Genomic DNA, 16,036 nt, shown 5'->3' with positions numbered 1-16,036 from the left:
CTGGAGCTGGCACAGTGTTCCACTTAGGTGCGATTGCACCGTCTGGAATCCTCCAGAGAGGGCAGAACAGACCTGTGCACAGAAGGCGTGTTCGGCAGCTAGAAGCAGATCCGGCCTGCGTGGGGCCGATGACGTCATGTAGCGCGAGGGGCCGGCGCCACGTTTGAAATGGCCGCTCCCTCCTCTGTACAAGGTTCAAATATTGGTCTTAGCTTTCACTCGATATCCAAACCCGTCCCACGCCCTATTGGTTGTGTACTTCTGGCCTCGGGTAAAACTGTTGCTGTTTAATCTAATGTCAGCTGCCAATATGCTGAGGCATTAACATAAATTGTTGTCTTTTCAAGTTGTATTTTACGTCCATTTTCCAGGCAATCTTAGTTTATGGCCGACTTCTCAAGCTCACTTTGGTTAATACAACACTTGTGCTCAATACATCACTCGCAAACAGTGTGAATCGTTTGACATACATAGTTTCTGTCGCGTTCGCAGGGGTCACCATATACATTAGGCACTCCAACACATGTGTTGTCTTTAACTGAGCGCAACATATCTCATACCACAGAAGTGGGCTGGAACGTTGGTCTCAGTAATTGTCTCTGTAGAAATTTTGGTATTCATTGCCCCACATAATGATACGAAAGCAGCCGGTCTGGCCATTTCTGCCGATTCATGAGGCGTCCTCCGTCGGTGGTGCCTGAAAGCGTTTGTAATGTCTCCTTCGCTATAACCATCGCCTCTGAACACGCGTCTGAAATGCTGCAATTTGGAGTATAGGTGGTCGCCGTCAGCCATAAGCTTTACTCTGGAAACTTACGTGATCATGGCCGTTTCTTGTGTAAAGGGTGCTGAAAACTATCAGCGTCCAATTAAAAGTCATTGTGCGCTGATTTCCTGTACAGTGAATGGCAAATCTGGCGTCACCTCATGGGGATTTCATTGTGACTGAGGCAGACACAACATATATTACCGAGACCGAGGGTACACAAATACTAGGACATGGTTTTACGGCTCTGTATGTCGGGTGACAGCAAAGAAGGATGCTTCACACATGTACGGAGGCGGGAACGACACTTTCAAACGTGGCGCCTGCTCGTCGCCCCACCTGACGTCATCGGTCCCATGGTGGGTCGGACCTGCTGCGAGTTGCCCAGATCGCCTTCCGTGCATGCTCAGTTTGGCCCCTTCTGGAAGGCTCCAGACGTTGCAGTCGTGCCTGTATAAGCGGAACATGGTGTCAGTCACGGCAGTCTATCGTTTTTACTGCTGATAATGACAGCGAAAGCAGCCGTCGAAATTTCGAGTGTTTTATTTCTTGTGACGCAGGTTGTAAACCAAGAAAATTTTATCCAATGTCATGATTCTTTCGAAACTAAAAATTTGTTTCCCCATGACTAAGTTAAGATTCACTCAAAGTTTCTATCTATATTCATCAAGAAGACACAGTCTTGCGAAATCAAATCAGTCTTTTTGAAAAACGCATATATTAAGTGGCTTTTTATGCCCAAGACTGTGGAAAAGCGACCTTAATTTTCAATATAACCTTCATTTGTCTGGATCGGGAGTTTATAAAATAGTATTAACGGTTTCGATTTGGCTAGCAGTCATCTTCAGATCTTAAAATATAGTTACAGAGTGCAACACATATTATACAACTAAGTACTGAGTACATTTTGCTGCTGGTGTAAGATGACATTAAGCGCCTCAGTAAAGTACTGAGGCAGAAAACGTAGTACTTGATTGTATATTGTTAGAGTCCATCAAGATATATTATGATCTGAAGATGATTTCTAGCACAGTGGAACATTAATAAACTAACGATCTAGAGAAACTAATTTACTGTTAGTAGTCAAGTTTTCATTCATTTTATAATTATTTCATTAGGAGCTACCTAATAAACCACGTATGTATGGGCTTAAGTCTTACGTTTGTGCAGCACAATGTTTAACATGGTACTCCTAGTACATTTATTCTTCATAGTACAAAATATATACGAAATGGTAAAATGAGAATGTTGCATGTTACAGTAATTATGGAGTAATTGTAACAAATAATTAATACCGTTAACTGACAAGAGTGAAAGTATACGATGATGAAAACAAAAACTTTCCTTAAATACAGGTCACAGCAAAAGAGCTTTCTGTGAGGCAGATTAGAATGTTTGGTTACTGACGTAAGCAAGAAGTACTGTTGTAGTCAACAGAAAAAGTATTTGAAGTGTTGCTTTATCGATTTAGTACCCGTGTAATTTGGATGATAATTTCACCTTTGGTCAGGGAACTTGGATGGCCGGACTCTGGTACATATTGCTGCTGATGTAGCACGGCAGCTGACTCACCAGTATGGTATAAGATGGATAGCAAGAGGAGGGCCTGTACTTCAGTTATCACCTGACTTCAATATTCTGGGGTCATCGCTGAAGTAAAATGTAGGATTGAATGACTATAAGAGCGAGCTCTACCGTCTAGACATTTATGTGATTCGTATCTCACTACAGGGACGTATTCAATATAATTTCCGACTGTGAGGGAGACCTCCATAACAGATACGAGTGCTCAGTAAACTATAACACGGTGAAGTAGAATTGTATTAGCCGTTAAAGTAGGCCCTCGGTAAAATTCGAGAGTGGCCAGATAGGAACGTAATCGAAATACATTAAATAATATATGTACTAGGACAATATTTCCTACTTCAGTCAGTTATTGCTCATAACCATACATCTACAATTAGCTCGCAAGTTGCTTACGGATCCACGTTTACTGAAACTCATTTTCTGGTATTGTCGTATACTTTTTCTGTGTCAGTTTGCATTCTAGGTGATCTCACACCCTGTATAATCTTTCCGGATTATCATTCAAAAATAATTTGTTTTATTCTTTATAAAATGGTGTTAAGAGTGCCACCAATAGTCGCTTACTACTCACTTGGGAAGGGAGTAACTGCGATATATTAGTACTATCACTGTACCCAGCTAGGGCGGCAGAGCGCAGCCGTACTCACGTCGTGCGTCCAGACGACGTCGGTGACCCACGGGTCGGCCCGCACGCGGCACTCGAGGTAGACGTCGTCGCCCTCTCGGATGGCGCTGGCGTTGAGGCCGCTGCCCAGCTCCAGAGACACGACGGGGCTGTCTGGAAAACGGCGCCTCGTACGTCGCTGCCCGACGGGCGACATATTCTCTACTAAGCAACTCTGCTCAACGCAGCCTTCCCGCAGCAATGTGGTGCATGAGCCATGCTACCACGCTAGTCAGCAAATGTCGCAAAAACTGATATCAGCAGGATTAAAAGCCTACCTGTATATGACTATCTTTGTCTATGATACATGTGTTTCAACGACAGAAACAAGCGACAGACTCCCTGCTACTGTAATTGAGGAACATGCGGTGCAGTGTACCATTAAATGTGGAGGCAAGACTGGAGAATCATGTGGACACCTTGTAAGGTTGTGCCCAGTGCCAATTATAGGAGGGCGTGTTTTTTAAACATGAGAAGGGACCTGTCCGGAAGGACATTTGTCACAGGCCGCCGAATGCACGATTATGTATGCATGAACCATTGCATTGGTTTTTCCTGGGTTCTAGAGAAGGGTAAGATGTTTGGATGCGGCAAAGACGGCGGATTCCGAAGTCTGTACGATAACTAGCTACAGCCTTTAATTCTGAAATAAACTAATAAATGGTAGAATAATCAACAAATAAGGCAGACACAACAAGATGATCTTGACAGTGAGTAGTATGCATTGATAATTATACTACAAAAAATGCAGAAGCTACTTTGCCAATTTTTAGATAACCCTTAAAATATTAGTTACTAGTAAAAGCATTGAGGAATAATTACAGTCTTAGTAGCGGACCATAACTGAAGGAGTCAGTATAGTCACTGATTATCACTCATCGCTAATACACAGCTTTATTAATATTGTATTCTATTTACAGTTAATTATGCCAATATGTCAGAAGGACGATTCTTCCACGCATAATGAATGCACTATGTCGTACCCATAACTTTGTTCTACTGCATCAGATGTGGTAAGAAGGATATCAGCAGATGTAATCAACCGCTGCAGTTGTAAATAGCTTTATTGGTTCAAAAGCACGATCGGTTTCGGGCCGTTGTAAGCCTATGTTATTTTTACTATGACGATGTACATTTAATCATCTCTATTCACTTATATATTGTGTATTCACCTTTTCTACGTTCGGGCTTATCGGTCCCCTCTTACACTGTTCATTATTTCTTGTAGTTTGACGGTCGTAAGGTTTCGTGCGCGGCTGCCTTATACCACCACATCATCACCTGCACTATCCCCTGCACCATCACCTGCATCATCACCTGCATCTTCACCTGCACCATCACCTGCATCATCACCTGTCCACCGCCTAGGGTTCGCAGCGTGCGGTGACCACGTGAGTAGCGGTGTAAGTTCTCTTACGTTCTTGTTTTAGCTATAACTCTTACACTATCTCTAATTATAACTTCTTCATTTTCACTTTTGCAGTCTTGTACATTTGAAGATGGGCTGCTAACTGCCCGAAGCCGGTCGTGACTTTGAACCAGTAAAACTATTTACAGCTTCAGCGGCTGATTATCCGACGCTTGTTTTCCAACTTTCTCAGCTTTACTTATTACATTCCGCGTCACCTAGGAAGCGGCCCAGTTTCCAGCCTTTCTGCGCATCCCCTCCATTAACTGTTGAAAGTCAATAAGATTCATTATCTTTCCGAGCTCCTAGTCGTGAGTTACTTTTGGACAGAGAAAATCTCTCTACAGCTCATGCTTGACACATTCAGGTATGGGGGTGATGTAGAGTAATATGCAATATAGAAGTGAAATCTTGAACAGACATTATCGCTAATTGTAGTTATATTTTTGCTAGTTATATTTTTGCTGGCCGGTTTTGGCAAATGTAATTTTGCAACATCGGAACTTATGCAAACACACATAAATATATCTCCTTCGTATGTGCACTCTGCAGAATGCTGAAATGGTCTCTGAGGTAAATTCCAATATTACGAGTTTCAGACATTGCCATCATCAGGTATCCTAGGACATTAAGCTGCATAAAGATAGAAAAATGACATGTTGTTGTAGTGCGGCAGCGTGGTTCCTTTCGTCCATTACCTGCACCTACCCTTGAACTCGTTGCAGCATGTCGCCGGTAGGAAAGCCGAGCAGGAACCTACCGTACTGAAACTCGTACCAGGTTGCATACAACGTAACTATTCCGTGAATCTGGGAAAGATCTCAATTTCGAATGAAAGGTGGAAATATTGAGAAAATTTTGGTACATTCTGAACCTTAATAATGTACACTTTCAGTGTCATGCTCGTGCTAATCTCAACACAGTCATGCACAAACCCTTTAATTCCCGTTAGTAAGTTTATGGCAACTTATTTCCCAAAATCTGAACAGCTACTAAGCTCAGATTGTTCTTTAATGAAAATACTCGCAAACTATTAAGTTTATCGGTGTCTAATGAACTCAAGTTTTTAGTTACCGATCTGCCCAATATACGACGCGGAATTACTGTCTTTTCTCATACACAAAATTACTTAATAAATCCGTGCTTTCTACAACACACACAGGAATAAATATCCCTTTACTTTAAAACGGTTTTGAAACATGTAGCACAACTAAAACTGGCAAATTATAACTTCCTTCGGAGCTCATTCTACACACGACCGTACCATTTAAATTCTGGACTCTTGACTACCTAGACTGCTGTAAGCAATCTCTATCTCCAAGAGAAAGGACGCGCGAACAATACTCTGTTCTGACTTGCCAGTTTTCTTTAAGGCCAATAGAAAAACATTATTCTCCCGCGTTAGTCCGCGGTTTTCATGACAAACCAATATACAAATAACACGATTTCGAACTGTACTTTTTCCCGAAATAAATATTTAAAATTCTGATATTTTGTTTATACTGTATGTTATTAACTATTTTCATTTGCACTCAAATTAGCTTTCTTTTTACCATAAACTTACCGAACATATTATGATTCCCCGTCGTCTGCATTCACACTGCCTTAAAAGTTTCTCACGCTAGTTCGTGCAGCGTTTGTCAGTATAACAGTGATCTACATATTTACTGTAGACAACATTCACACATCACTCACACTACTAAAAACGTATACAAAACTGCACGAACACAAATAAACGAAAAAGTCTTAAAGAAATAAACAGAACAATTCACAAAAAACATTCTCTTGACCTGTTTCTTGAATGTGTCTGTGCACTACTAGACTCTGGTGGAGTCGGCTGAATCCGCTTGAGACCATCTGTCACTGTGCATGCGTCAGTCATTTTCCCAATTGACAGGCTCTAGGCAGGAGCGATATAAGGCGCCACGCCCCACTAGTAACTATCATAAGTAGTCTCTGCTTATCATAATTACTACTACAACATGTACCTCTTTTATTAATGTGCAACACGATGTTCCAGGATATCTGATGACAGCAATGTCCGAAACGCTTAATATTGGAAGGATAAAGACAGCTTGCATCCAGTCAATGACCTTTTTCTTTCAGCGACCTATTTGGTAGCGGGCAGATTGCACATATATTTCGTCAAGACTACATGCCCGGTTCGTGACTCGACGTCGCATCTTTGCTATATCCCATCACATGTTCAATATATCGTGTTAAGTAGTGACAGATATTTCTACAAATGTAAATACACTCCTGGAAATTGAAATAAGAACACCGTGAATTCATTGTCCCAGGAAGGGGAAACTTTATTGACACATTCCTGGGGTCAGATACATCACATGATCACACTGACAGAACCACAGGCACATAGACACAGCCAACAGAGCATGCACAATGTCGGCACAGTGTATATCCACCTTTCGCAGCAATGCAGGCTGCTATTCTCCCATGGAGACGATCGTAGAAAGGCTGGATGTAGTCCTGTGGAACGGCTTGCCATGCCATTTCCACCTGGCGCCTCATTTGGACCAGCGTTCGTGCTGGACGTGCAGACCGCGTGAGACGACGCTTCATCCAGTCCCAAACATGCTCAATGGGGGACAGATCCGGAGATCTTGTTGGCCAGGGTAGTTGACTTACACCTTCTAGAGCACGTTGGGTGGCACGGGATACATGCGGACGTGCATTGTCCTGTTGGAACAGCAAGTTCCCTTGCGGTCTAGGAATGGTAGAACGATGGGTTCGATGACGGTTTGGATGTACCGTGCACTATTCAGTGTCCCCTCGACGATCACCAGTGGTGTACGGCCAGCGTAGGAGATCGCTCCCCACACCATGATGCCGGGTGTTGGCCCTGTGTGCCTCGGTCGTATGCAGTCCTGATTGTGGCGCTCACCTGCACGGCGCCAAACACGCATACGACCATCATTGGCACCAAGGCAGAAGCGACTCTCATCGCTGAAGACGACAGGTCTCCATTCGTCCCTCCATTCACGCCTGTCGCGACACCACGATGTTGGGGCGTGAGCGGAAGACGGCCTAACGGTGTGCGGGACCGTAGCCCAGCTTCATGGAGACGGTTTCGAATGGTCCTCGCCGATACCCCAGGAGCAACAGTGTCCCTAATTTGCTGGGAAGTGGCGGTGCGGTCCCCTACGGCACTGCGTAAGATCCTACGGTCTTGGCGTGCATCCGTGCGTCGCTGCGGTCCGGTTCCAGGTCGACGGGCACGTGCACCTTCCGCCGACCTCTGGCGACAACATCGATGTACTGTGGAGACCTCATGCCCCACGTGTTGAGCAATTCGGCGGTACGTCCACCCGGCCTCCCGCATGCCCACTATACGCCCTCGCTCAAAGTCCGTCAACTGCACATACGGTTCACGTCCACGCTGTCGCGGCATGCTACCAGTGTTAAAGACTGCGATGGAGCTCCGTATGCTACGGCAAACTGGCTGACACTGACGGCGGCGGTGCACAAATGCTGCGCAGCTAGCGCCATTCGACGGCCAACACCGCGGTTCCTGATGTGTCCGCTGTGCCGTGCGTGTGATCATTGCTTGTACAGCCCTCTCGCAGTGTCCGGAGCAAGTATGGTGGGTCTGACACACCGGTGTCAATGTGTTCTTTTTTCTATTTCCAGGAGTGTGAGATCCACGCTCAAAGTCCGCCAACTGCACATACGGTTCACGTCCACGCTGTCGCGGCATGCTACCAGTGTTAAAGACTGCGATGGAGTTCCGTATGCCACGGCAAACTGGCTGACACTGGCGGCGGCGGTGCACAAATGCTGCGCAGCTAGCGCCATTCGACGGCCAACACCGCGGTTCCTGGTGTGTCCGTTGTGCCGTGCGTGTGATCATTGCTTGTACAGCCTTCTCGCAGTGTCCGGACCAAGTATGGTGGGTCTGACATACCGGTGTCAATGTGATCTTTTTCCATTTCCAGGAGTGTAAGATCCACAAAAACCTTTACATAACACGTCATGCATATTGCACCGGCTGCACAAGCTCATATTCAAGCAACAACTGAATGGAAACTGTTGAATCACGTTTTAAAAAGAAGCATTGAGCCTGAACTTAGGGTATTCACCATGGCCGTCTTCATATCGCCACACGTAGTTTGACTATCGTTCATTTTAAGGACGTGTTAAGACAATTTGACTGAGAGTGCTGGGAGTGTCCAATAATCTCTACGCTTCATTGTAAATGGTTCAAATGTGTGTAATCTGCTTATTTCGTACCTGATTGTCTTGATGGATAATGTCTATTTCGTATATTTGGTACGTAAACATCACTGAAGTTACATATTGATTTCCTTGGACTTCTTGTCTAAATAAATAAATAAAAAGTAAAAATAAGTAAAAACAATTGAAATTAACAATCTAGCCCCCAACTTACTTTTTTCTATTCAGGTGTGCCTGTTGATACAAATTTAGGCTGCGAAAACAATTGTACTAATAAAAGATTATTCAGTAGCTGCTACGGTTTTGTTTAAGAAGAATGCATTCATGCAAATGTGGCTGCCCGCTATATAAAGTGTGTTGCTATGAAGCTGTCAGCCTACAGTGCCTTTACTTTACTTTTCTTCTACGTTACGTTGGGGCTGTGGACCCACACATGAAGCAATTAATATTGTAGGACTAACAATAAATTATTGTTCCACAAACTGTATTCTTATGTAAATCCTGGAAAAACATTAGTATCGCAATAAATTTTTGAATACCAAAACTCATTTATCTAGTCAACGCAACTTCTACATCATCTGGGATACGTCTAAGTTGTGCTCTCACTGTGGCTATTGGTAGGCTACAACTTCTTGGACTTTGTTTCAAGGCCACTCTTTCACCGTCTCATTAGTCCTCTCTTCAAACAGGAGTCCATCTCCCTCACTATGAGCACAACGTGCCGGAACGTCATTGGGTGATGAGGGCCTGCCTATGTGAATACTGATTCCACACAACGCCGTAGACAGGGCTTACGACGCACGTGAACCACCCTGGACCTTCTGTATTGCAGTGAGTGCCCTGGGTGTTGGAGCAGCGGAGAGAGCGAGCGACTCACAGCGGACGGCCAGCTTCCAGCAGTCGCGGCGCGCGCCGGCCGGCAGCCGCGGGTTGTCGCCGGAGCAGCACAGGTGGCGGCCGGCGTCGCGCGCCCGAGGCCGCAGTGGCAGCACGCTCGTCGTCGCGTTGCCGTCAGCGCTCACCTGCAACACCGCCACACGCGCGAGGTGCATCACCCGCTCCGGAGGAATTCAGCTTACATACAGTAACTCTCTCACTAGCCTGTTACCCACGGCTGCGCCCGCGTGCGCGTATGGCACATATACTGCATGTTTCTCCTCGACACCACTTCCTTCACTTCCATCCCTCTTTTCCTTTCTTTCTCCAGCCATGTTTCTGTCCACCTTCTGCTCCACTTCCTCTTTCCATCTCTTTCCCCGCCGTCTCTCTCGACATCCCTTCCCTCTCCTATCATTGTCCAGCTTTCCCTCCCCCTCTCCCTACGCTCCTTCCGCTTTCTATATCCCTGTAATCTCCTCCTTTGCCTTACCTCTCTGTTCATGTCCTTTTGTCCTCTCTTTCTTTGCCCATTCGCTCCTCCTTACTCACTCTGTCCACTTTCTGCTTCCCCTATCTGTCTCTCTCCGCCTCTCGTCTGTCTGTCCTCCATTCACTCCAGCCCTTTCTCTCTGCCTATTTCCTCCTGCCATCCCTGTCAATCTCCTCCTGCCTCTCTCTCTCCTTATCCATTGTCTCCCACTTCCTCTCCATGTCCATCCCCTCCTCTATCCGCGTCAACATTTTCCCTACAATGTCCACCCGAATTTGTAGAAACCCAATACTGCAGAACACTCTACTGTGTGGTTGAACCTGTACATTAAGGGCTTGAAAAATATTTTTTGTCCTTCATTTATAGACTACTACGTGAAACGGATAGATACGGCTGGTAATAGAACTCCATCACAAAATATCTGTCTTGAAGGGAACCTACACATTGGGGCTGAAAAAACTGTTTCTTACCCCTAACATGTAGTCAACCTTGGGAAGCAGTTCGATAATGCAGTCCAGTGCTACTCCCTCACAACACACCCATTGTGTAGGGCAGTTCTATTACGCAGGGAGAGAAACAAAAAAATCAGTATCATGGAACAAAACATATTAATGAGTAATTTCTAATAGATAGCGCTGTAAGCGCCAGAAAATGCACACCAAAAGATACACAGCACACTCCTCTTCCTCATCTACATCTACATCCGAGATGCTCAGCATAACTTTTTCCATGAATCATAGCGTGCTCCCAATAAAGCTGTTTTGCATGAATGGTGACTGTGCGTTAGTAGTCCTGCAGGGCTTCCAGACACTCAGAGGTATGAAAACAGTCGATGGTCTGATGTCTTCCAAGGGTATGAGAAAATGAGTAAAGAATGAGAAAAGACAGGTTGTTTTGAAGTGGAATGTGGCAGAGGGTGAGAAGAAGTTGACCAGACATCTGTCGAAGATGAGTTCACAGCATTGCAGAAAGATTCATGCAGTGGCCTGGAAACATGTAGCGCATGGGAAATTGCCCCAACGTTGTTCATGTCTGCGAGTACGTTACATAACGTCCTAGGAATCATCATGCACTGTTACCCATCCAAAATCATACACATTCCGGATTTGCTTACTGCTGACCTAACAGCAAAACAAACATTCGCTTAGGAAGTTCTTGCTCGCATGGAAGTGGATAATATGCAGAATTTCTGAATGTAGGAAACGGAAAAACCATATGCTCATCAACCAGTACCACTTAATTGCACAAAAGTGACTGTGTAATGTGGGTTCACGGCATCGTTTATCGTAGGGACGTTTTTTTTTATTTTGTTTTTAGGAGATGAATCCTGCGGGTCGTTTTATCTGTAGCGTCACTGGTAAAAGCTATGAGGCTATTTTTCACAACAACATCATTCGAACACTTCAACGGCGTCGGTCTGTGGGCAGTTTCACTTTTATGCAAGTTTTCACTCCTCCGCAGATTGCACAGCAAGTGAAGCAGCTTTTGCAGGGGCATTTCGAAAACGCTAGAATGTCATCCGTCATATTCATATAGCCTAGCCATCCAGATCACCTGACCTTAATCCGTGTGATTTCTGGCTGTGGAATTACGTGAAAGACATTGATTTCAGAGTTTCAATTACGAACGTAGCTGAATTGGAGGCAGGCATTGCTTAATGCATTCTCACCACATACACCCTATGATATATTGTTTTGTTTCTCGATTTCAACTTGTGGCAGGAAATGGCAGACAGTATATTGAACATGTCTTACGCCAGAAAGAAATTTTCACTCAGCAGGGGAGTGTGCTCTGATATGAAACTTCCTGGAGGATTAAAACAGTGTGCCGGACCGAGAATCGAACTCGGGACCTTTGCCTTTCGCGGGCAAGTGCTCTACCAACTGAGCAACCCAAGCACGACTCACGACCCGTCCTCACAGCTTTAATTCTGCCAGAACCTCGCCTCATACCTCCCAAACTTCATAGAAGCTCTTCTGCAAACCCAGCAGCAAGCTGTCAACACAAGCGAACGGCCCTCTATGTAAGGAACGTGGGCCAGCCGGTGCAGACTTGTGGTGCTGCAATTGATCGGGCAGCAGCAGAGCGGCGGAGTCTGGGACGTTGCGCTTGAGAGACGAATGGCAACTGGCTGCGCGGAGCTGGTGATAACGTCCCCGTGTGTATGGAGAAGGGGGCGGCCGTTGTCTTATTGGTGTCTGAGAGTGTTTTGTGGGAAAACGAAACAGCAAGGATATGGAGGGGCGCCTGAGAAGCTCACTGGCTGACTATACGATAGGGCAGTCCCGACGGCTAGAGGTACGGGACGTCCGTGTTGGTGTCCTGAGGTCTGTTCATTGCTGTTCCTGGAGAGCACGGGCCAGGGATGGAGTCTTGAGCGGTGTGTAACTTCCGTAGAACGCCTCAAAAGGGGCACGGTAACTTGTTTCCAAGTCTGCACTCTACACAGCACCTTGTCGTATCAGAAATAGAAAAGACACAAGTGCTACGTAACGTATTGGGCAGTGGGCTTTTACAAACAGGACCATCTTCTTACAATGCGTTTAACTGATATTCTGCATGATTGGTTAAGCCTTATTGCGAATCTTCTGGATAACATTATTTCGTGCAGCTGTTGAAGCAATACTGGATGAAGCTGCTTTTTTAATATACGTGACCTAATGGTGCCTTTGCGCCTGGAAGATAAAATTGTTTTGGGGGTTAAATTACTAATGATTATTACGTTTTTAGTTTTTGATGCTCATTTCAACACTTCATTTTGTATGGATTCTGAGCACTCTATTTATATGATTGTATAGCCGTTCTGGTAGCATGAGCACCTATCTTCTATTACAAAATTTTATTTAGTCATTCTGAAGACTAATTTTCTGTCTTTCGTACTGTAAATCAATTCTGTTGCTTTCAGTATTGTTGACACTGTCCTTTTGTTCTGCAGAATCGTGTTCATTCGTTGAATATTTTAATTATTCTGAGACTGGTTCATGTTACTCTGTATTATTTGTGAAGACATTTATACGGTTTCGGAATAACTGACAAAAAATTGTTATTCTTGTGTGTTGCTTAAAGATTTGTTTTAAAGTTCTATATTTACTGTGAACTGTATAAATTGTTATAAATCTGTTCATGATTCAGTTGTGGATAAACTGTGTACTATGATAAGAGAAATGTAAGCCCTCATACACCCAGTCACTTCCACTCCTCAACCTATGATGATGCTACTCGCTATTGACATCTATAAACCTTCTTGAGTTCTAAATATGGTGTCTACAGTGGCTGAATGAATCTGGAACTTGGAACTGTCACCAGCAATAGTCAGTTGTTTTGTTTTTATTTTATTTCTAAGAATGGGTGTCGAGCGGTGCACCTCTCAGCCTGTCCCTGTTTTTCAGACATGTTCCGATACAACATCATAATGGACATTTGTTGTTGCTGTTGTGGACTTCAGTCCTGAGACTGGTTTGATGCAGCTCTCTATGCATACGGTAAAGCTGCATGCCCTCGGGAAAAATTACGGTTGTAGTTTCCCCTCGCTTTCAGCCGTTCGCAGTACCAGCACAGCAAGGCAGTTTCGGTTAGTGTTACAAGGCCAGATCAGTCAATCATCCAGACTGTTGCCCCTGCAACTACTCAAAAGGCTGTTGCCCCTCTTCAGGAACCACACGTTTGTCTGGCCTCTCAACAGATACCCCTCCGTTGTGATTGCACCTGAGGCACGCAAGCCCCCCCCCCCCCCCACCAACGGCAAAGTCCATAGTTCTTGGGGGAGCTAAGACTATTTCAGTCAATGACTGTTATGTGCTAGGTTGTCACCTCCACCGTGGATACCGACTATGCCTCGAGACGGCTTCTCAACCTCGGGTGCCTGATGTTTCGGCACCATGCCACACAGCAATGTTCTGCGGGTTGCCGTCGCACCAGGTGCCTACAGCCGACACAGTTCAACTTCACTGCGCCATCCGCTGCGAGATCATGGAGATCACCAAGATCATCGGACAGCCGGCCTATTTCGCATCCGCGAAGCCACATGACGCTGGCTGTTTTCGGGTATCCATACTCCGGGTGGTCTATATGAGACTGCCGCCTCTAGCCCTCCAGCAGAGTGGCCCGCCAAGTGTGCCGTCGAGTCTACCTCTGGCTAAACAACGAGTCACATGTACAGCACTACTGGACGAAAACAGCGCAGATGCACGGCCGATTGGAATCACAACCGATTCCGACCTTGAAGAGTAATCGATGATGACAGACTCTGTGCTTTCTCTTGCATCTTCATAAAAATTTTTCAAGTAGTAACAGTTACTCGTATCAGATCAGAACGATCTCTTCTGGCTTTTGTAGAGATTCCATTTCTGTTGTTCGTTTTTCTTCTTGCTTCCTTAGAGAAATAAATCCTGTAGTTGAAGGCTACCTGGGAACTTTATTTCTGCTTGCACATTCCCACTACTGCACACATCAAGGACCATCGCGCCTCCGAGATTAATCACGTGACGACGGTATTTAGAAGGAACGGGTGTTCTGTCCGTGATAAGTCAAGCCGTCGAGGGTACCAAGACCCGACGCCTGTCAACCAAGCCAGAAGGATGAAAACATAACTCGGCTTCTACTCTGCGGTGTGAAAACTATGAAGTTCATGTAGAGTCGTAAACAGCCAAGGAATCAGATAAGTCTTCCGACCATCCAGAAAAATAAAAGAAATGTTTCGTATTATTAAAAATAATCTTGACCTGAGGGCACCAGGGATTTATAATATTCCTTGCAAATGTACCAACAGTTACGTGGGGCATTCCATACGAACTGTTGTGGATCGCTGCGTTGAGAAACGTCGCCAACTTAAACACGAAATTTCCAAAAATAAGCGGTGACCGAGTACAGTCTGTGAAATAATCACAAGATTATCTTGGAAGAAATGGGAATATTCGCTCACACATCGAACTACAGGGTCTCTGTGATCAGAGAAGAGGTTGTAAATAAATTACGTGTTAACAACTTTAAAGAAGCCTGCTGTCCAGTTAGCAGTGCATGGAAGTGTTCCTTGGATACTGAAACACGATGTAGGAAGAATTCTCAAAGTTTACAGCCAGATGTAACTGGTGGCACCATAACGGACGCTGGAGAGGAGGAGCTAACGTCAGCAGTGGACGGACAGGGCATCACCCCAACACAGGCTTACTTAACACAATGTCGGGGGAACATGACATTCCTGTACAATGGAGGGACTCGTTATGGGGTACCGATATGCACATACATAGATGGAGGAATTATAGCCTACAGAAGGTACAAAAGCACATTGCATTGGCGGAGTTGTCATTTGTACTCAGATGATTCACGTGAAAACGTTTCCGAGGTGATTATGGTCCCATGACGGGAATTATCAGACTTCGAACGCGGGATGGTAGTTGGAACGAGAGACATGAGACATTCCATTGAGGCAGTTGTTAGGAAGTAAGTGTGGCGAGATCCACAGTGTCAAGAGGGTGCAGAGAACACCGAATTTCAGGAGTTATCTCTTACCACGGACAACTTTGTGCCGATGGCCTTCGCTTAACGACCGAGAGCAGCGACGTTCGTGTAAGATTGTCAGTGCTAACAGACAAACAACACTTCGTGAAACAACAACAGAAATCACTATGGGACATAAGGAGGTTGTATCGGTTAGGACAGTGCGGCGAAATTTGGCGTTAATGAGCTATGGCAGAAGATGACCGACACGAACATCTTTCCTACCAGCACGACATTGGCCTTCAGCGCCTCTCCTGGGATAGTGACCACACCAGTTAGACCCTATACGACTGGAAAACTTTAGCATGGTCAGATGAGTCCCGATTTCAGGTAGTAAGGGTTAGGGTTCTAGTGTGGCTCATACCACGCAAAACCACAGACCCAATGTCAAGAATTTACTGTACGATACGGTCGTGGTTAGCCGGCCGTTGTGGCCGTGCGGTTCTAGGCGCTTCAGTCTGGAACCGCGTGACCGCTACGGTCGCAGGTTGTAATCCTGCCTTGGGCATGGATGTGTGTGATAGGTTGGTTAGGTTTAAGTAGTTCTAAGTTCTA

At 45.2% G+C, this 16,036-nt stretch overlaps 1 protein-coding gene across 1 annotated transcript in view; it reads right to left on the bottom strand.

Moving 5' to 3' along the window:
• LOC126118681 (nephrin-like) overlaps window positions 1–9,799 on the bottom strand; it is a 199,806-nt gene extending 190,007 nt beyond the window's left edge. The window contains exons 1-3 of the mRNA XM_049915052.1: window positions 9,725–9,799; window positions 9,494–9,638; window positions 3,001–3,131 (exon numbers count right to left, since the gene is read on the bottom strand). Of these exons, the coding sequence (XP_049771009.1) occupies window positions 3,001–3,131; window positions 9,494–9,638; window positions 9,725–9,799 (351 nt within the window). The remainder of the gene's footprint in view (window positions 1–3,000; window positions 3,132–9,493; window positions 9,639–9,724) is intronic.
• Window positions 9,800–16,036: the final 6,237 nt, after the last annotated feature.

Source organism: Schistocerca cancellata, chromosome 1, assembly GCF_023864275.1.
Source record: "Schistocerca cancellata isolate TAMUIC-IGC-003103 chromosome 1, iqSchCanc2.1, whole genome shotgun sequence".
Taxonomy (NCBI): domain Eukaryota; kingdom Metazoa; phylum Arthropoda; class Insecta; order Orthoptera; family Acrididae; genus Schistocerca; species Schistocerca cancellata.
This window is presented reverse-complemented; position numbering and strand designations above follow the sequence as displayed.